General features: G+C 58.9%; 1 protein-coding gene across 4 annotated transcripts in view; it reads right to left on the minus strand.

Moving 5' to 3' along the window:
• Window positions 1–21,705, minus strand: part of PRKAR1B (protein kinase cAMP-dependent type I regulatory subunit beta) — a 115,222-nt gene that overhangs the window by 65,846 nt on the left and 27,671 nt on the right. For all 4 annotated transcript variants that reach the window (XM_070484022.1, XM_070484021.1, XM_070484020.1 and 1 more), the window contains 2 exons: window positions 16,371–16,541; window positions 13,232–13,323 (listed from right to left, as the gene is read on the minus strand). In XM_070484022.1, coding sequence (XP_070340123.1) covers window positions 13,232–13,323; window positions 16,371–16,541 — 263 coding nt within the window. The remainder of the gene's footprint in view (window positions 1–13,231; window positions 13,324–16,370; window positions 16,542–21,705) is intronic.

Consider the following 21,705-nt stretch of genomic DNA (forward strand, 5'->3'; position numbering starts at 1 on the left):
TGCCCTCCCTACAGCTGTTCCCGCTACTCAAAGCACATCTTTGTTTGCCCGACCCTTAGCAACTGTTGCTTTTTCTGAAGGACAAGCGAGAACCAGCTGTCGCCCCACAAGATGCAACGCAGGGAAGGTCGGCGCTTCAGCAACGATGCACAAAACAGAAAAACACTCCCGATTGTCTAGATTCGGGAGGGTCCCCTCTTTCGATGGCCTCGGCCTCTGCACACGGGCTGTGCATGACTCCCGCCCGTGCCCTAGGGCAGCGCGGGCCACGAAGGGGACCCGCCTCCCCTCATGGGGTGGCCGATGGAGTGTGGAAAGGAATGCAAACCCGAGAGGGCAGATCCATTTCAGGAACACAAAACCCAGGCGGCAGCTCCGCACACGACCTTCTGAGAAAAACAGGCGGCCCGAGCCCTCGCGTCCACCATGGGGGCCACAGAGACAGGGGCCTGGTGACAAACCCGCGTGTCACCCAAGCACTCACGGAGGAGCCATCTGAAGGCCGGGTCCACTTCCCATCGTCCAGGCGGGGAGGGGGTGGCAGAAAGGCGACACCGGCTGCTGCGCGGCACTCCGGACTGTCCACCACGCGAGACCCTGAAAACCGCGTCTTGCGGCCATTTTTCACCCAACAAAGAATCACCAAAGGGCTTCTCCTGGAGCCAGGAGAGTAAAAGGTTCTCTGGTCGCAAGAAACACACACGCACACACATACCACACACTCATTCACACACACGCACTCACCACACACACCACACACATTTGCTTGCACTCACCACACACACCCACCTCTGGGAAGCTGTCCAGGCCCCCCCTCAGCAGGTCCCACCTGAGCCCCCCACGCCTCTGCCCCCTCCACAGCCCCGTGGGCGCCCATGACGGAAACTCAGTGCCCCTTCCTGGATGCACCCTTGTCCTCAGGGCGCCCCGGCCGCTGCCCAGCAACTGCTGAGTCCTGGCCCACCCTCCAGAGCTCCCAGCATCCCCACCCGCACCCCAGCTGGCACTGGTTCTCACCCAGAGAAAGGGCTGGGTCTGCTGCTGGGTCCAGGCCTGCGTGCTCCTCTGGAGAGAAACCACAACCCCGGCAGCTCGGCCCTCCCCGCCAGGAGCACCTGAGGCCTGAACTGAACCCCCAGACACGAGGAAGCTCAGGTCAGGAGGAAAAAAGTCTGTGCAGGTCAGCGAGCATGTTGAACGACCTGCTGTTGGGCAAGGAATTAAGCTGGGTTTACGTGTCCTTAAACCAAAATAAAATTCCTGATGAATCCAAGATTCCATCATTGAAAGACAGAAACAAGCCGAGAAGGTTCTAGAAAAGATCCTGAGCATCTTTATTTATCGTACTTCTCGTCTTGGAGGATGGAGGGCCCTCCTGAGGAGAACACTAGAAGCCAGGAAGGTGGGGCTGGATAAATCTGGCAACATAAAAATTAAAACTTGTCCATCGACAGAAGAACAGATCAACACAGGGTGGTCCGTCCAGACGATGGAATATTACTCAGCCTTAAAAAGGAAGGAGATTCTGACACCTGCTGCCACGTGGATGAACCTGGAGGACGCTATTCTGAGGGAAATAAGCCACAAAAGAACAAACACCGTGTGATCCCCCTGGCATGAGGCCCCCGGAGTCGTCAAATTCACAGAAAGTAGATGATAGGGGCCGGGGGCCGGGATTCAGTGTTTAGTGGGACCGGGTTCCTTTGGGAAGACGGAAAGTTCTAGAGATGGACGGTGTGATGGCTGCACAACAATGAGAATGTGCTCAGTGCCCCTGAACTGTGCATTTAAAAATGGCTAAAATGGTAAATTTCAAGTTTTATAGTTTTCACCGCAATGAGAAAAATTATGGGAACAAACCCGAAAACTTAAAACTCCCCTATGACGAGAGAACTTCACAGAGTTTGAAGACCAATGACTGACCCGGAAAACGCACGCCCTGCTCATTCACCGTCAACCGCCTGCTTTTGTTAATTTACGAAAAACTCAAGCAAATCGCTAAGGAAAAAAAAAGAGGGAAAGAATGAGTGAAGGATAAATCAGGCAATTTGCAGAAAAATAAACACAGGAGGCCAGCCAACCGGTGGCCAGCAGCCCACCCTCCTTCGCGCTGACGGCCATTGAACCCTCAGCGGGATCCGCCGTGTCCCCTGCAGGGTCCCCCCAGAGGACCGTGGGGGTCCTTGTTCCAAGATCATTGATTTCACAGCAGGGTCCTCCTGAGCACGGAGCCCGTGTGGCCACACAGGGACAAGCCCGCCGGCCGCCCTGACCTCGACATGTAAGTTCCCCGTGAGACGGCCGGGCGAGCTGGGAGGCCGAGGGGCAGCAGACACGGGGCACGCACGCTGCCCACCAGCCGCGGGAGGGGCCACCTTCCCGACTGTCTTCAACCCTGAGCCGGCCCCTTCGTCCCCAGTGCACAGACGTCTGTGAAAGGGACAAGGCCGGGCTCTGGGGGCCGACACGAGACACCGTGTCCAGGAAGAACACACCGGACACCGTCCACACCACGGCCCTTCTGGTTTCTTCTTTGTACTTTTCGTTATTTAAAAAAACAACGGCTTCCCACTGAGCGTGTGGCCCCAGCCTGAACGCAGCTCCCTGGCTTCCCTCGCTCCACCAGCCACACCTCCACTTCCAGAAGACTCCGGCATCTACCCTCACACCTTCGTCCTTTGCCACTGCTGTTCCCTTCGTTTTCTCATGCTGTTCCCTCCACTTGCCCATGCTGTTCCCTCCGTTTGCTCATTCTGTTCCCTCCCTGTGACCCCACAGCATCCAAGAGACGCCCATGGGACGACCCCGTCCTGGGGAAGGACGTCCACTCTCTGGATGCTGGTCCCCATGGCGAGGGAAGGGACGGCTGTGTCCCAGGTTCTGCTGTCTACGCGGGCACACACAGCACGGAGCTTCAGCTGGGGTCCCCATTCTGCTTTGGGCACCAGCTGTGGGACCTGGGGCAGGCGGCCCACCCTCACCTGGACGGTGGGGTCACTGTGACGCTCGCTCTCACAGGCCGCTGTGAGGTTGGGAGAGACCCGAGCAGGCAGGCGTCCCCCAGAGTTAGTGACAGACGCGTGGGAGCCGGGGGCGCGGACTTCGTCTCAGGAAGGGAGGCTGCCCCAGGGAACCGTGCGGCCCTGGGCCACTCACCGGCCTTCTCAGAGCGTCAGTTTCCCCACCTGACAGATGGAAGCAGTTGTACCCACGTCACTGAGATGCTGGGGGGGCCCCCATGGAGTCCCCTTGCAGGTGGGGACGAGGGTGGGTGACGACAGCCCTACCCCGGGGCCCCCTCCCTCTACCTCGCCTCTTCCCACAGCCCCCCGACCCCCCATCTGGCAAGCAACTCACCCATTTTTAGCGACCGCGGCTCAAGAATGGAGCCAAGCCGGACCCAAGGCGCCTAGGGGGCCTGAAGGCCAATGCGTCTCCCTCCTGGGGCCACGTCCCTCGTGGGGGAGGCTGCAGGGAGAGCTCAGCACCCGGGCACCTTGCCGAGCGTCCCTCCAGGACCCTGGTTCCTGGGGGTTTTCTCCTTCCTGAAGAAACGGCCCCTAAGCAGTATGGTGGCTGGGCCGTGCCACGCCTCCTCTGGGCCCCAGCGTCCCCAGTCCCGAGGTGGGTGCAGGACCCTCAGGATCTCTGACCGCCTGTCCACAGGGGCTTCCCAGGGGACAGAAACAGGTGAACCTGCCGGTGTGGGAACACGGGGATGCGGGCCCGCAGATCCCAGACCACAGCCCGCCAAGTTCTAGAGGTTTGGGAACATTATGGCACCAGAGATCCAGGACCACAGGCCAGACACACTGCAGGCCGCCTGGCGGCCCCCACAGGACGAGCCCCAGGTCGGAGTCCCAAATTCCAGATCACACGGCTGCAGCCCTGCCTGTGCTCTGGGATCACACAGGCCCCGCGACCCTTCCCAACGAAGGCTCCATATGGGGAACCGAGACAGCCCCGCAGTCCGACCTCCAGAACCACAGGATTTGTTTCAAACCGGAAAATTCCAGGCATACGGGAAATTATTTTCTTTTATAAAGGTGACTCCTTTCCCCAGAAGGTTAATGAGCCGGGCAGTGCAAGGTAACAGGGAGGCAGGTGGGCCCAGTGCAAGCTCATCCCGGCCAGAGTGCAAAGCCCAGCTTCTCCCAGTCCTAGCTGGGGGGCCCTGGGCAGCTTGCTCAACCTCTCTGTGCTTCATCTGCCCGATGGCACCACAACAATGCCAGCCTGCGGTGATCTAACAAGACGATGCATACGAGGCCGGAGGTCCAGGGACTGTCTCCGAACACGTCATGTGAAGCCACCTCCCGCGTCCCAGACTTCACCCTCCCACTGAATGTGGCTTCTCAGTCCTGCTGGGTTCACGCGGCCCACGGTCTGCTAACCTCGAGGTCTGCTCCGCCCGGAGCAAAACAAAAACCAAATTCTTCGCACGTTCAAGCCATTAAGCATCTCCTCGGATGAGGCCCTGAATTTCCCAAAACGCTAATTTTGTTTTTCAGTGTTGCCTGAAAGCGGGGAGGGGCCGCACGCCCCGAGGCCAGGGCCACGCGGGGGAGGGGGGCCACCTGCGCGGAGGAGCAGAGACCGTCCCCTTTGGCTGCACGCGCACTTGGCAGAGGGTGACAGCGTGCTTTTCCCATCACCTGGGGACCCGAGCCAATTTGTGGGAAAACAGGCTGCAGGTGGGAGGAAGGGAGCCGGCGACAGATAATAGGAGACGGCCGCCTGGGCCGGCGGTGGGTGCTCCCGCGGGGCCTGTTCTAATTAGAGCCGCAGAGCGCGGGAGCCACTGCCAGGAAGGCCATCCCGGGGGGGAGACGCCCTCGCCCGCCTGTCTGGCGGCTCCAGGAACGAGGCCCCGGCCGAGGGCCCCATGCACAGTGCGCTGCCTGGACTACCACACACCCGCGGGGCCTCCCCGTTATCACACCTGTCGGCTCCCGGGGGCACGAGGATGCTCTGTCTCCAGGTGCTCCAGTTGGGGCGAGCAGGGAAGGGCCCCAATGGGACCCAAAGGCTGCCACCTCCCTGTCCCAGACCTGGGACGCACCCTCGGGAGGCAGGCTGGGATTCAGGGCACATCTCAGGGCTCTGGAGCACCCCGAGGGGCCACCTTGCGAGGCTGTTCGGGTCCCTGACCAGAGGCTGGCCGCCCCCAGCGTCCCCAGGAAGGACACAGGATCCACCTTTGCTCACAGGAGCTGACACCACGCGAGGAGGCTGCACCCTCGCCTCCCCTGGAACCCCTACGGGGAGTAACTCCACTCGGCAGAGGGGCTGTGAGGGGGCCGGCTCAGGGCAGGATGACACCTGCTCCAGCCCCAGCTCAGACACTTGCTGCCTGGCCTGGAGCAAGGGGCAAGGGCCCCCCTCTCTGAGCCTCGAAATCCTCTTCTATAGACTGGGGCAGGGGACCAGCTGGCCTCCCAGAGTCCTTCCCACTGTGTCCTGAGGTCCACAGCAGCCTGTCTCCTTACCTCGGGCCCAGGAGGGGCAGAGAATGACACTGTGGAGTGGCCTGGGGGCCACGGCAGCCCCTTCCTCACACTAAGCACTGAGGTGCAGTGAGGCCTGGCTGTGGGGTCCATGGGGACATCTGCACCAGCATCAGAGGAGCAAAGCTGCACCCAGGCAGAAGCCCGCTGATTCAGCCCACCCTCCACACAGCCAAGGGGCCAGAAAGATGATGAGGAAGATGACTATGACAGTGATGATGATGGATAATGGTGATGGTGGTGGTGATGGTGGTGATGGTGATGATGATGATGGTGGTGGTGATGGTGATGGTGGTGATGATGATGGTGATGATGGTGGTGATGATGATGGTGATGATGGTGATGATGGTGATGATGATGACGGTGATGATGATGATGATGGTGATGATGGTGGTGGTGGTGATGATGGTGATGATGATGGTGATGATGGTGGTGATGATGATGGTGATGATGGTGGTGGTGATGATGGTGGTGATGATGATGGTGATGATGGTGGTGGTGGTGATGATGATGACAGTGATGATGATGATGGTGATGATGGTTGTGGTGGTGATGATGGTGGTGATGATGGTGATGATGGTGGTGGTGGTGATGGTGATGGTGATGATGGTGGTGGTGGTGATGATGATGACGGTGATGATGATGATGATGGTGATGATGGTGGTGGTGGTGATGATGGTGGTGATGATGATGGTGATGATGGTGGTGGTGGTGATGATGATGACGGTGATGATGATGATGATGGTGATGATGGTGGTGGTGGTGATGATGGTGGTGATGATGATGGTGATGATGGTGGTGGTGGTGATGATGATGGTGATGGTGGTGGTGATGATGATGGTGATGATGATGATGGTGGTGATGATGGTGATGGTGGTAATGATGGTGATGGTGGTAATGATGGTGATGGTGGTGACAGTGATGATGATGGTGGTGATATTGATAATGATGATGGTGAGGGTGATGATGGTGATGATGGTGGTGATGGTGATGATGGCGACGGTGGTAATAGTGGTGATGATGATGGTGACGATATTGATGATATTGATGATGGTGATGATGATGGTGCTGATGGTGGTGAGGAGACACTCATGGACATTATCCCATTCCATCGTCACGGCAACCCCCAAAGTAGGTTTTATTACCATCATTTGGCAGTTGAAGAAACTGGGGCCCAGAGAATGTCACTACACAACTTGTAAATCACGTGACGAACTGCCTCCTCCCACCTGTGCACCTGCATGTGCGAGTGTGTCTGTGTGTAAGGCCGCTGCAGCCCAACGCTGTGTTCAGGGTTCTCCTGGCGCTCTCTCTCTCTCTCTCTCTGTCTCTCTCTCTCTCTACCCCCGAGACCCACTGAGCCAGAGTCAGCTTCCTGCAGCTCCAGCTCACCCCAGGACCCCGGGCCCCCACGCACCCACGACCAGTCTGGATCACCCGCTCTCCGTCTCCCTTCCCTCACAGGTGCCTGTGACCTGTCACCACGGGGTGGTCGGTGGGGAGGAGATGGGCTCTGGAGCCCCAGAGACTGGGTGGGGAGCCTGGCTCTGCTCTGAGAAGTGGTGTGGCCTTGGGCAAGGCACACCCTTTTTCATTTACACAGGGGGAAACTGAGGCTCCAGTTTGGGCCCAGAGACAGCCTTCGACGCAGGCCATCTAGAAATGTGCCGCCCTGGGAGCGCGAGCACGGAGCCTGGAGGGCCTGTGGCCTTCGCCCGCAGCTGTGCTGCGCGATCTTCTTTTAAAGAGATGGACGTAAACACAGTCTTCACCTCTTGCCGAGCTTAAGCGTCTGCATTCAAACTAAAAAGACCCTGAAGGGAAGACACCGTTGTAAACCGACAGGACAAAGCCAGCCTGCCCGTGACAGCGGGGTTATTCGTCTTAAACCTGGATTGACCGGGGTTGGGGGTCATTAAGCAGAAATCTGTGCTCGCCCCACAAGCAGATTTAATTGCACATTACTCTGTTTTCTTCTGCCCACGCGGGGAAGCGAGCAAGCAGCAGCCGCTCAAGTCGGGGCGTGCCAGGCGCCCTGCACACTTGGAAAGAATCACGCTGCTCCCGCCAAACCACAGCCGGGCCGAGACAATGCTGCTGGGCCCGGCTCCCGGTAAACTGGAAAAAGCAGAGCGTTCGGGTGCCGCACGGGGGGAGCATCATGGGAAAGGTCAGGAGACAAGGGCTGGCCTGCCCGCTCCCTCTGGACCCCGCTTCCTGAACCATCGGCTTGTTTCTTTAGAGGCCGCGGCCAGAGAAAGGAGCCCCTCGGGGTTTCACGTGGAAAGTGAGTTTTCCTACGTGAAAAACAAAAGACCTGAAACAGACGCACATGCCCCACGGGGAAGCTTGCTTTCCAAGCCAGCCGAGCAAAGAGGAATTTTCAATCCATCATCTGCTTCCTCCGCTCCTCGTCCTCCTGGTTCTCGGATCCAGAAAAGTCCGAGGTGGAGGGACCCGTGTGGTTCTGGAAACTTCGGACCGAGGGCAGAGGACCCCAGCACAGATGCTTCCTGGACACGCACAGCTGGGGTGGCCCTGTTCTCACGTCAGCTCGCACTTGGACCAGGCTGGCCCTAAACCGGGGGCTTCACTGAGCCAGCTGGTACTCGGGGACCGGGATGGGACCACTAAAGGGCGTGAGGAGTTTGGCTTAAACACAGATGCCCCGGAGTGGGCCCCTGGGCTCCACAGAGAAGGGAGGCTCGACGAACAGTTGGAACCAAAAGAGAAGCTGAGTCTGGCGGTTCCTCAAAAAGTTACACACGGAATTACCATACGACCCAGGACCTGCCCCAAAGACGTAAAACCCCACGTGCACAGCAGCTTTATTCACAATAACCAGGACGGGGACACAACCCAAGTGTCCAGCAACTAATAAACAGATAAACTGTGACAGAGCCATACAACGGAATATTACTCACCCTTAAAAAAGGAAGGACATTCTGACTCCCGCTCCAACACAGAGGAACCTTGAAAACATTATGCTGAGTGAAACAAGCCGTTCACAAAGGTCTAATACTGTGTGAGTTCCCGTGTATGAAATCTGTACAACAGGCAAATCCACAGAGACAGGAAGCAGATTAGAGGGAACCAGGGGCTGGGGTGGGGGGGATGCAGAGCGACCACTTCACAGGTTTGGGGTTTCTGTTGAGGGTGATGGAAATTTTTGGAAATAAAGAGTGGTGATGGTCGCACAACACGGTGAATGTGCTCAATGCCGCTGAACGACACGCTGACAAACGGCTCCAGAGGCACCCTGTACGTTCTGTATATTTGCCACAATTGGAACAAAAAAGGGAAAAGGCGGTGGGGCAGGTCTGGGCGTTGCTTTTCAGGGTTTGCGTGTAAACGGGCACCGAGGCGCCGTCAGGAGACAGCACACGACTTCACGAAACCCCATTTCATAGGCCCCCTTCCCAGCACAGCCCCCTGCGGCCAGGCCAGCCCAGGTGACGGTTCTGGCCTCTGCACATCTGTGGACGTGACACGTGGCATCCTGGGCGGAGGCAGTGACGGCCGGGCCTCAGTGCACACGGACGCCCCAGCTCCTCCATCAGCCTCGAGGGTCTGCAGAAGTGCACAAAGGGGTGCCTCAGACCCGGGGCTGCCTCTCGCTCGGCTGCGGAGACAGGAAGGAACCGGACAGACAGGGAAGTGTGACGCCAAAGGGGCACCAGAGCCCTCAGGAATGAGAAAACACTTAAGCAAATCCCAGAGCAATTCCGAGAAGTCTGTTTCCGCCTCCTCTCCGGCCCTGACGTGCTCCCTGTCACCCCAGCACCCCCCACGGACCCCACTACCCTGACCAGTGCAGCCCCTGCCAGGTCACGATGCTGCCCGGCCCAGGGCCTTGCCGGCTCCCCACCGTCACCACCTTCTGCGCACCCTGGGGCAGGTCACCCCGTCTTACAAAGCACAGGCCTCTCCTGAGGGCCCCCCCGGGACACCACCTCTGAATATTCACGTGTTTACCTGACCAACACCTCCTCCCCGGGAGGCCGGCCGCCCTGGTTTTCTCCTCCCCTCCGCGCCCAGCATCCAGTCAAATAAAATCGATCAGGGATTTCTAACGAGAACAAGTGCCCGGGCGGGGCCAGCACAGGGCTGACGCTGACACAGGGCTGTCTCCTGTCACCTCGCCCAGGCCTGGGACCGGATCACCGCTCAGCCCCACCGTCCTCGTTGCGGCCGGCGGGGTGCCCGAGCCCAAGCCACCGTCGGCCGCAAAGCCATGCTGGAGCCACCGCACCAGGGACACTTGAGCAAGAAACAGTTCACCGGGTGCCTGTCATCGCGTTGCCACACGGCGAGTTCCGGGCCTGCAGCCGTTTCTGGAAGAGCCGAATGCAGACGGCGCGCCCACTGGACAGACCAGGAAACTGGGGCCCAGAGAACAAAATTAATCTTCCAAGTAGGGTGGCTGGCTTTTGGGGTGACTGCCCAAATCGTCCCCCAGGAACTGCCTCCCGGGCGAGCGACCTGCCTCCCGGCTACGAACGATGGGACCAGGACCGGCGCACGTACAGATGCTCACGGGGCCTGGCACCGAAATCCTCCCTGGGCTGTGTGCCCACAGCGTCTGCCCGCCCAGAGCTGCCACCAAAGTGTGAGTCAGGAGGGCCCCCCAGACCCAGGCCCGGTCAGTCACTACCCCTCCCTGAGGACCTGAAAATGGGTGAAAAATGGACGGAGGCCTGTGTGGCCACTGGCCAGGGATAGGGGACCTCCCACCTCAGGGCCAGGAGAGTCTGTCTGCAGAAAGGGAACCACGGGGCACCCAGGGACGAGCCAAGGCCCTGGGGCCGACTCCAGACAGCCGGCCATCCACTCTGGAGCCCAGGCACCTTTTCTGTTTTGATCCATGCGAGTGCACCACCCACTCAGAGACCGCAATCAAACTGAAATTACGTTTGAAACTGACGTCTACATTCAGGTTCAAGCAGATAGAAAACTGGAGTCACCTGGTTCTGCCTGGGGACCGAGGACATGGCTGCCAGGTGGACACCTCCGTTCCGAGGTCTTAAAGCCACAGAAGTTTATTTTCTCACAGTTTTGGGGGCCGGAAGCGTAAAAAGATCAGGATCAGCAGGTGGAAACGGGGTGTGGGCTGGGCCGTGGCCTCAGGGGCTCCCGAGAAGGGTCCTTCCTGCGCCTCCAGCTTCTCTCTCCATGACGAGACCCTAACTTCTTCCCCTGTGCGAAGCCCCCTCGTGCCACATAAGGTGACACTCCCAGGGTCCAGGGGTTGGGCTGCTGGTATCTTTGGGGGTCTATCACCTCCACCCTCACCAGGGCAGGACACCGCCAGCCCCCGTTGGACCTCTGGGTGGACTTGGCTGAAAAGCATTTTTAATTCCAAGCCCGAACCCTTGTCTCAGCAGAAGGGTCCGAGGCAGCGGTCTGCGAAAACACGCAGCCTCACCAGGAATCAGAGAAACGACACCTTCTCTCCTCCAACGTACACCAGAACCAGCACAGCCAGGGCGCTCGGGCGCGGGGAAGCTGAGCGGAGACGGGCGTGTGACCGGGTGTCCTGTGCACGTCGCCCTCGCGGATCCAGCCAGATGCACGAGGAGCGCCCGCCAGGAGCAGGGAGAAGGGGGGACGAGGCGAGGCCGCCTGCCCCAGGGAGCGGGCGTCACAGGGTGGCCCAAGACGGGGAACTGGCCACCCCCGCCCGGCCCCATGTGCTTCCACCACAGATGCGGCCTGGACCACGGGCGCTCCGGCCACCCTGCGCCTCAGAGGCAGCTGCCACAGCGCCAGACTTGGGGACCTCCCGAACCGGCTGCATGCTGTGGGCGAGGGAGGGACTTCCACCTAAACTGAAATCATCTGGACGCCCCTGCAGCCTCCCAGGTGACCGGCCAGCACAACTATCAGAAGCCTTTAAAAATGCATGTGCCCAGGGGGCGGGCCTGGCGGTGCAGTGGTTAAGTTTGCGTGTTCCGTTTCAGCGGTCCAGGGCTCCCGGGTTTGGATCCTGAGCACAGATCTACACACCATTCATCAAGCCACGCTGTGGTGGTGTCCCACATAAAAGAGACGACAATTGGCACAGATGTTAGCTCAGGGCCAATCTTCCTCACCAAAAAAAAAAAAAAAAAAGTCACACACCCACACCTGTCGAGACTTCACAGTCCACTCTCCCTGGCCCAGCTCTTCTGCTGCCAGGACCCATCCTGCGTGGATGCTGCCTTCAATGTTCCCTGAAATGAGGTCACATCACAAAACTAGAAACCTCCAAAGTGACCTTGGTGAGGAGGGGACAGGTGGACAGAATGACTCAGCCCCACCCCGCCCGAGGGAGCGCTGGGCGGACACCAGCGACAATCAGACTGATGCTCCCACGGACCTACGGTGCGTGTTTCACGTGTGGTTACGTGCGAGACACACGCTAACACCAGACGGTGGCCTGGAAGGGTCACCCCTGACCACCATCAATGGTCACTGGGGGTGGGGGGGACGGAGAGGGGACACAGACTTCCCTTTTTGGTTTTACACACTTGTGTGTCCTTCAGATTGTGTATAAGGGCTGTTATCAAAGTGTGCTCGGCTGATCTAATGAAGAATTATGGTGTGCCAAAAAAAAAAGAGAATTTTTTTATTTATTTTTTATTTTTTGAGGAAGATTAGCCCTGAGCTAACATCTGCTGCCAACCTTCCTCTTTTTGCTGAGGAAGACTGGCCCTGAGCTAACATCCGTGCCCATCTTCCTCCACTTTCTATGTGGGACGCCTGCCACAGCGTGGCTTGCCAAGTGGTGCCATGTCCACACCCGGGTTCTGAACCGGCGAACCCCGGGCTGCCAAAGCGGAACGTGCACACTTAACCGCTGCGCCACCAGGCTGGCCCCCAAAAGAGGATTTTTTAAACTTTCTCTACCCTTCAATCCACGTCAAAGAATTTATGTTAAAAAAAACAGACAAGGATTCAAAGAAGAAGGTACCGGGATGGTCATGTCATCAAAATGTTGTTCATCCTAAAAAAATGCGAACAGCTATGGTAGGAAACTAATTTGTCACGGCGACTCCAGAGAAACGGACACAACAAACTGCTGAAGAGATTTACTGACAAAGAGAGATGTTCACGACCCCTTAAGCGTGACAAAACCGTGCAGAATGTGATTCCATTTTTGTGACGAGATTGAATTAGGATACGTGCATGAAACAAACCCTTACGGACTGCCCCGAAAGAGTCTCGGTAATTGTCTCCGGAGTCAGCTGACCGGGGACGTTTTTTTACTTTTTCGTCTGGTCAAAATTTTCCAACTTTTCCAATTATTTACGTGCTCACAGTTCCAAAGCCCCTTCAGAGCTCGGAGCCCCTCTGCAGACGAGGCCCTTTCAGGCCGTCCTGGCGTCGCGTCCCGGCCCGGCCGCCCGTCCTCAAGACCCCGAGCTCCTCGGACGTGCGTCCAGCCCCACCTCCCCAGCAGGCAGTGAGCTTGGAGCACACAAGGTGGACCCCGGCACGCAGAAGATGCCGGAAAATTAGGCCCATGGAGACCTGGCAAAAGAGGCGCCCAGGGGTCTTTCCACGACAAGGTTTGGCCGTGGGACCTGCGGATCCTGACGTGTGTTTGAGGGGATCAGCCCGGGCGCCCGCAGCTCTGCACGCCCACGCGTCCCCTCGAGCTGGCCGTCACCGTGGCTCACGGCCCTTGACCAGCGAAGCCCTGGGAGGGACTGAGGGCCCCCCGGCCCCGTCCCGGCTCCTACCTTCTCTCGTTGTCGTCCAGGTGAGCAAACAGCACGTTCTTGGAGATGGCCCTGGCCAGCGCCGTCATGGTCTTATAGTCCTTGGGGATGACCTGTGGGGGAAGCCAACCAAAGTCAGGCTCCCAGTGTTCCCAGGGGCGCAGCCCGGGCCTTTCCGGGCCCCCGCTTGACCCTGAGATGTTGCAACGTGGCTCGAAATCAATCTGTTCGACCTGCCACTTTGTTGCCGGCGGGTGGTAAAGATGGACAACTTGGAACGTGATGTGTACGCCACAATCTTTTACAATTTAAAAAATAAAAGAAAGAAAGAAAAGACAAGGAATCCAGAACGATCGGAGAGGTGGCCTAAGTTCCGTCTAGAGCTTGGGGTCTTGGTGGATTGGCTCTGGTGGGCTTCCGAGCCTCCTAGAACATGCTGGAAGATTCTGGAAGATCTCCAGTCCCCTGGGTTATTATGTCTTGTGTTTATATCTTTAGTTCACTGGCTTTTTATTTAAGGTAATAAATACTTGTTTAAAAATTGGGAAACCGCAAAAAAAAACAAAAAAAAAGCTTGGAGCCACCCCCAAGGCTGACCTCCACCCTTGCAGGGGGGGTGGACCCTTGTCAGGCTGGGGAGGGATCCGGACCCTCCAAACTACGGACAACCAGGAGTGAGAAAGGCTTCTCTCGCTTGCGGTCAACGCAGGACCTGCCGGGCGGGAGTGCTCAGCGTGTGTCCAAGGGATCAAGCACCGAATGATGAAAACACTCGCCTCTCAGATGCCAGGTTTCTCCCTTAAAATAAGACAGATGGTGGGGAAGCCCATCCGGGCTATCACATGCCCCCCACTTTGTGCTCAGCGGCCCAGAAACCTCCACCAGGCGGGGGGAGGCGACGTCAGGCCCCCCGCACACCTGCGGATCCCGTCCGACACCTGGGGACCTATTTTATAAAGAGATCCCCGAGGGGCAGGCCTGAAGCCCCCTAAAAAGCCGCTCGGGTTCCAACGGACGTTTTAAAAAATAAGCTTTTCATTTTAGAACAGTTTAGATTTACAGAGAAGTTGCCAAGATGGTGCCTGTACTCACGGCCAGTTTCCCGGATGGTTAACATGCTATGTACTCCGGCCCGGGGGTCACGACTAGGGAGCCAGCCTTGGAAGCCCACACTCCCCCACGAGTCCTCAGCCGTCCCCCAACGGCCTGCTCTGCCCAGATCCCATCCAGGTCTCAGGCAGCCGCCACCTCCCCTGAACCCCTCTGGGCTGTGACAGTTTCTTAAGTTCGTCCGTTCTGCTTCGGCGGCCCAGGATTCGCCGGTTCAGATCCCGGGTGCGGACATGGCACCGCTTGACAAGCCATGCTGTGGCAGGCATCCCACATACAAAGTAGAGGAAGATGGGCACGGATGCTAGCTCAGGGCCAGTCTTCCTCAGCAAAAAAAAAAAAAAAAAAAAAGAGGAGGATTGGTGGCAGATGTTAGCTCAGGGCTAATCTTCCTCAAAAGAAAAAAAAAAAAACAGACGTGAAGGGACCCAGTAGATTTCAAACAACACTTTTTTCCCAGTTTTCATTCTCTAATTATAAAAATATTAAGTCCTGAGGAGGGGCTGGGGAGCTGTTTACCAGGAGACAGTCTCAGATCTACAAAATGAAGAGTTCTGGAGACGGACAGTGGGCATGGCTGCACAACCATGGGAATGGGCTTAATGTCCCTGAGCGGCAGGCCGGTGATGACTGAGGGGGTGCTAGGCACTGAACTGTCCCCGAATTCACGTGTGGAAACCCCCCCCCAGCACCACCATGTTCAGAAGTGGGGCCCTTGGGAAATGATTAGGGTCCGACCAGGTCATGAGGGTGGCGTCCGCAGGACGGGGTTGGTGCCCCGATGAGAGGGACCCCAGGGAGCTCTGTCTCTTTCCTCCCCAAGTGAGGACACAGCGAGGGGCGGCCGTCTGCCAGCCGGGAGGAGGGTCCCCCCCAGGGGGACCCTTGACCTTGCACATCCAGCCTGCAGACCGTGAGAGAACAAACGTGTTGCTTGAGCCGCCCAGGCTGGGTACGCTGGCTGTCACGGCAGCTGGAGCAACTTATACAGATGGTGAAATTTATGTCACACCCATTTTGCCATAATTTTTTTAAAAAACTTAAGATTGATCAAAAACTAAAAATGCAGAAAAAAAAAACCTGAGTCTAGCAATGCGTAAGAAGGAAATGGCAGGCCCCACACGCGAGGGCGGGGTGCAGCGTCCTCTAAGTGCACAAGCCGGAGACACCATCCAGACGGAGGCACCTGCTGGGGGTCGGGGGGCGGGTGGGGGGGGGGGTGGGGGGGGCACAGCTGGAGGTCGGAGTAACATGTGGAGGGTCGGAGGCTCTGAGGCGGGGGTCCAGCCTGGATGGGCGGAGCCCCGGAGACGGGCACCATCGGCCAGGGACACGGGCTCCTCGGTGACACCCCAGATCTGAGCGCCACGTCCCTTCCCTGAGCCTGGGGGATCCCGACACGGCCTCGTGGGGGCCCCTCCCGAGGGTCCTCAGACAGACACGTGCTCAGGTGGGGCCAGCACGGCCGGGACGCCTCCCACCGCCCCTGTGACCAGAAGGAAGGCGGGGCTCCAGGGCGAGGGTCTGGGGCGGGGTCCGAGGTGAGGCCTGGGACGGGGTCCGGGGTGGGGGTCCCGGGGCGGGGTCCGAGGTGAGGCCTGGGACGGGGTCCGGGGTGGGGGTCCCGGGACGGGGTCCGGGGTGGGGGTCCCGGGGCGGGGTCCGAGGTGAGGCCTGGGACGGGGTCCGGGGTGGGGGTCCCGGGGCGGGGTCCGAGGTGAGGCTTGGGGCGGGGGTCGGGGCGAGGGGTCCAGGGCGGGGTCCGAGGTGAGGCCTGGGGCGGGGTCCAGGGTGGGGGTCCCGGGGCGGGGTCCGAGGTGAGGCCTGGGGCGGGGTCCAGGGCGGGGGTCCCGGGGCGGGGTCCGAGGTGAGGCCTGGGGCGGGGTCCGAGGTGAGGCCTGGGACGGGGTCCGGGGTGGGGGTCCCGGGGCGGGGTCCGGGGTGGGGGTCCCGGGGCGGGGTCAGAGGTGAGGCCTGGGGCGGGGTCCAGGGCGGGGGTCCCGGGGCGGGGTCCGAGGTGAGGCTTGGGGCGGGGTCCGGGCGGGCCCACCTTGCGCACGTAGGACACGGCGTCCTCCTCCGTGTACACCTCGGCGCTCACGCCCCCGCGGCGGCGGCGGGACTTCACCACGGGGTTCGGGGGGCTCGGCGAGACCTCCTCATCGTGCGAGTCGGACTGCGAGGCCGCCTTCTGCTGGGCCAGAATCTGTCTGTTTTCTTCCTGCGGGAGACGCGGGACACGAGGTGAGAGCCCGCGCTATCCCGGCGCAGGGGCGCGACCCCTCCCCTCCCGGGCTCCCCTGGGAGGCCCCGTCCAGGCCGGGTGGGCAGCCTCGCCCGCTCCCTGCAGCCCCCGTGCACTCGGCCCCTTCCCCCCTGGACTCCAAGGGCTTCCAGCCCACCCCCCAGCGGACAGCTCTGCGGGCCACAGGGCCCTGGCCCCGGGGGCTCCTGGTCATTCACGATCCAGGGGACCTTTCCTGGTTCCCCACCCTAGAAGTTGGCCCCGCAGGTCCGAGGCCCCAGGGTGCGAGGCCGGCACCGGCCACTGGCCCTCGAGGGCAGGAGGGGCCTTTGTCCTGCTCAGCCTGGTCCCCGGATGGTAGACGTCAGGAAAAGGCCGGTGGGTGCATCAAAGGGACACAAACTTCTCTTTTCTTCCCTCTCTCCATTATCGAATTGCTTTTTCAGATGGTGTATCCGTGCAGAGGGCACAGAATTCAAAAAGTGCAAAGGGGCCCCCCCGTGAACAACAGGCCCCCACTCCCCCGGCCCCAGGAGCAATCTCGTGATCCCCCCGGGGTCGCTGCAGGGGAGGCACGGGGCGGAGCGGGGGCACCTGGCAAACGGACCCTCGTCTGTGTCCCCACACGCCCAGGGCAAGGCCTCTGCCCCATCATTTGCCAAGGGCCACCTCCCCCAGGACACCGCCCGGCAATCTCCTTAGTCAACCCGGGGCAAAAAGCTGTCATTCGATGTTACCCACGAGTCACCCAGCAAAAACAGCAAGTCAGGAAACTGAGTCCTGTCCCTGACCCAGCGCTCCCCCCGGGAGTCCTGCTGACCTTGCCTTCCGGGGTGCTGCCCTACCTCAGGAAGCACCCCTTCCCCTCTACCTCTTATTCCAAGCTTTCCGGGTATCCCGTCAACCCCGAGGGAACAAGGATGCTGTCCTAATTCATACTACAGTGTAAATGACTCCTGGAGGCAATTCTTCCCCGCAGAAGGTTTGTACTCTCTAAAGAAGAGATTTTAAAAGGCCCCAGACGGGACTCTGCCATTCACATGGGGAGTGGGGCATCTTCCACAGAGAACCCACAGGAAAAAGAAAATCGAGACGCCATCGCCCCCCAAAACCAATATACATAGTTCCATGTACTCATTCTGCAAGTACTGGCTGCCTGTCACATCCTGGGAAACATGGCTGATGTTTTGCTTTTCCTTCATAAAAATATGTATCTTACCTTTAAAAAAATAAAGGGAGAATATAAAGCAAATCAAAGGTTCAACGCTATGTGCGTTGACTTTGTGGGACTTTAAAGATCTGATGTGTCCTGGGGGGCGGGGGGGCGCTGGTCAGAGGCCACCTGCCTGGAACTGGGACCTGCAGAAGGTGCCCCACCTGCCAGCACTGCCTGCACCCTCCAGGGAGCTGAGGACCACTGTTCACAGCTCTTCACCTGCTCTAATGCTTCTGTACACACACACACACACACATGGACCCGGCTCCCTAGGTGATACGAAACGAAAAGTTCTGGAAACAGAGGGGCAGCAGAATTTTGGAGAGGACCTAAAGGACAGATGTGCGAAGATCTATCTCTTACAAATGGGGATCGAAGACCACAGCTAACAGTTAACGGAACTGTAAATTAGGGAGTTAGCACATTATTTAAAATCTAGAATTTCAGAAGGGAAACAACAAAGGAATTAGAAACAGGGGCAGCACCGTGTCGGCCGTGTGCAATATCTGACGGCCTCCAACCCAGCAAAACACACATCCTCCTGTCGGCGGCTGAGGCCACAGCCCTCTGAGCTCATGGCCCTCCTGACACACTGGCTCTTTGCTGTTTCATGGACACTGCACGCGCCTCCCTGTGCTCTTGCTGTTCCCTCTGCCAGAACACTGTTCCCAGTGTCCCGACACTTGCTCCCTCGACTTCCTTTGGTCTCTGTCAAACGTCACCTTCTGGGTGCAGGGACATTTCCCCACGTCGCCAGCACCCCAGCTCCTCCTCCGCGTCATCGCTCTCCTCAGCACGTGCACTCTGTACCCTACACGTTTTGCTTGTTCATCTTGATTATCGTCTGTTCCCCTCCCTACAATAGAAGCCACATTCACTGCGAAGTCTCAGGTCATTAGCCGGGCGCCCACTTACAGTAAACACTCAACAGACACTTATTTTTTTGAGGAAGATTAGCCCTGAGCTAACATCTGCTGCCAATCCTTCTCTTTTTTTTTTTTTTTTTTTTTTGCTGAGGAAGACTGGCCCTGAGCTAACATCCATGCCCATCTTCCTCTACTTTATATGTGGGATGCCTGCCACAGCATGGCTTGATAAGCAGTGCCATGTCTGCACCCGGGATCTGAACTGGTGAACCCTGGGCCACCAAAGCACAACGTGTGAACTTAATCACTGCACCACCAGGCCGGCCCCGAGAAAGCATTTTAAAAGCTCTGAGGACTGAGGATGGGGGTAGAATTTCTTCGTCTCCCGTCTCGGTGCCAGAAATTTCGTACAACACAAATAAATTGGAAGGAACCATCGTGTCGTAATAAAAATAAAGCATTTGTTTCCCGCCGTGTAGACACCACTACCACCCAAACCGCCCTAAACAAACGACGGATCCCAGACGTGACACCCTCTGCGCACCGCACGCCCGGGAAGACACAGGCTCCTCGGGAAAGGACCTTGTATCGAGCCCCCCAAAGTCAGGACGCCCAAGGACGGAAACTAAGGCCACGTCCGGAAGACTTGTTTCCAGGCCACGATGCCCCCGAGCACGGCCCCCACGGGGCCCCGTCTCCGTCCGTCCTCACCCGGCACGTCAGCCCGGCCACGGCGAGCTTCCCTCAGGCTGGACGTGGGAGACGCTCCTCCGCAGGACGCCATCAGCTCTGCTCCAAACCCAACCCGGGGGTCCTCGGCGGCCCCGTCCGGAATCGGTGAACAACAATGGGTTTCGGCTGTGAAACGATCGTGCACGTGGGGCAAAACCAAGCCAGGGGAGGCAGGCCAGGAACCGCCTCACGACAGACGCTCTCGTCCTAGAAAATGATCCGGGCCCTAGTCCCCCCATCGCCTATTGGGGTGCCATCGAAAATCCAGCGTTTCCCGGGACCAGATCGCTCCGGGACTCCCTTCCAAGCCGACACCCCACCAATCTGCCGATCCCGGGACAACGGGCCGGCTCGTCGCCCCTGAGAACGGCCCCACCGTGTCCGTGGATCCCGCGGAATCCCGCAATCCCGTCTCGGACTGCCAGGAGAGAGGGATGGACGATGCCACGCTGGAAACGGGTTACCATATGTTTACACGTTGGTTTTCAATAATACAGGTGTAAATGATCAGTGGGGTCTTTTTTTTTTTTTTTTTTGAGGAAGATTAGCCCTGAGCTAACTGCTGCCCATCCTCCTCTTTTTGCTGAGGAAGACTGGCCCTGAGCTCACATCCGTGCCCATCTTCCTCTACTTTATATGTGGGACGCCTGACACAGCATGGCTTGCCAAGCGGTGCCATGTCTGCACCCGGGATCCAAACCAGCAAACCCCGGGCCACTGAAGCTGAACGTGCGGACTTAACCACTGTGCCACCGGGCCGGTCCCATGTCACTTTCTGTTTGTTGGCTGGTTGGTTCTCCTAACACGGTCGGCATGAGCTGGGTTTTGGACACAGTGACTCTGAGGCAACAGTGAGACCAGACTTGGGAGTGACCCTCAGAGAACCAGAGTCGTAGGTCCATCTGGACGCCCAGCTCCAACGGGTCCCACTGAGCCATCCCCTCAGAGACAGGTGTGGCAACCTGCAGCCAGAGGAGGTCTCTGAAGGGGAGAACAGAAAGAGGGATGCAGGGTCTCCTTCGGCCTACTGCCCATCCCCCAATTGGTGCCCCCTGGCGAACTCCTATGTATGCTTCAACGCCCCTTTCAATGACACCTCCAGCAAGAAGCCTTCCTATCACCTCCCCCTTCGTCCATCCAGCTCCAGAGCTTTTTGATCTTACCTGCTGGAGTTAGCATCACATTGCTTCAAAAGGATGAGCTGCCAGAACCCATCACCCATTCGAGTGTGACCCTTGCCCATCACTGGACACGGTGCCACAGGCACTGGTTGGAAATAATGAATGAACGAATGAATGAATGAATGAACCACTGTAGTCAGGACAGGGGTTCGAGCCCCACGTCCTCATGTTATAGAAACCATCGTGACCACACACCGCCACCCCACTGCTCCCGGCTACAGGGTGACAGAGCTCAGGGCTGAAGTCGCAGGGGCCGGAGGGCAGCGAGACGGTGGGGCAGACCCTGCACGCCTCCGCCAACTAGAGAGGAAGCCCCAGACAGTCAGTCGCGGGTCAGCGATGCCCTCGTCAGAGCCATGGCACGGGGGCGGCATGGGAATCACCTCCCGACACATGACCGGAGGCTGGGGGGTGTCGGAGAAGGTTTCAAGGGCGATCAGCAGGATGAGAAGACATTTTCCACGCGTGAGTCAGCATCAGAAGGAACTGTGACCAAATAAGGCCGCTGCGTCGGGGGGTTGCCCTCAGCGGGGCTCCCGACGAGGCCGTGACGGGGCACAGACGCGGGGAGATCTGGGGGCGCGTACGGCCTGGAGATCCGTGCACGTCAGCGGCTGGCGTCACACACGAGAGCCTGGCGCAGGGTCCCAGGGCGGCGGTGAGGCCCCCGGCGTCTCCCGTGCAGCCGCCAGAAGCCGCTTTCCTTCGAGGCGGCCGCGGTCTGGGCCTCCTTTCCTCGGGCCACGGGGCATCGCCTGTCCTGGCACGGGGGTGACGTCCCGTTTTTGGCAGCAAAGGGCCCACTCGGGCAGGATACAGGTGGTTCAATGCACAAAGGCCCCTTCAGGAGGCGTCGAGAGGAAACGGGGGCCGGGACGGGGGTGCGGCCGGGCGACCTCTCCCGGGCTCTGCCCCCCACGATGCCAGACCGTTATTTCTGGATGACATCCCTTCCGTCCTCTCCTCTGGGGATTCCAGGAAGCCCTCTGATTTTTCGGACCCCCCGCCCCCCCACCACTTCCTGTCTCCTGTTTTCAGGCCGATGAGCTGGCTGCAGGATGGCGCGGGGCAGGGGGTCAGCGCAGGCTTTCCAGGCCGGAGGAATCTTCGCAACAGTGTGGGAACCGCGTTTCCAGAAAGCCCGG

The sequence above is a fragment of the Equus asinus genome, chromosome 14, assembly GCF_041296235.1.
Source record: "Equus asinus isolate D_3611 breed Donkey chromosome 14, EquAss-T2T_v2, whole genome shotgun sequence".
Taxonomy (NCBI): domain Eukaryota; kingdom Metazoa; phylum Chordata; class Mammalia; order Perissodactyla; family Equidae; genus Equus; species Equus asinus.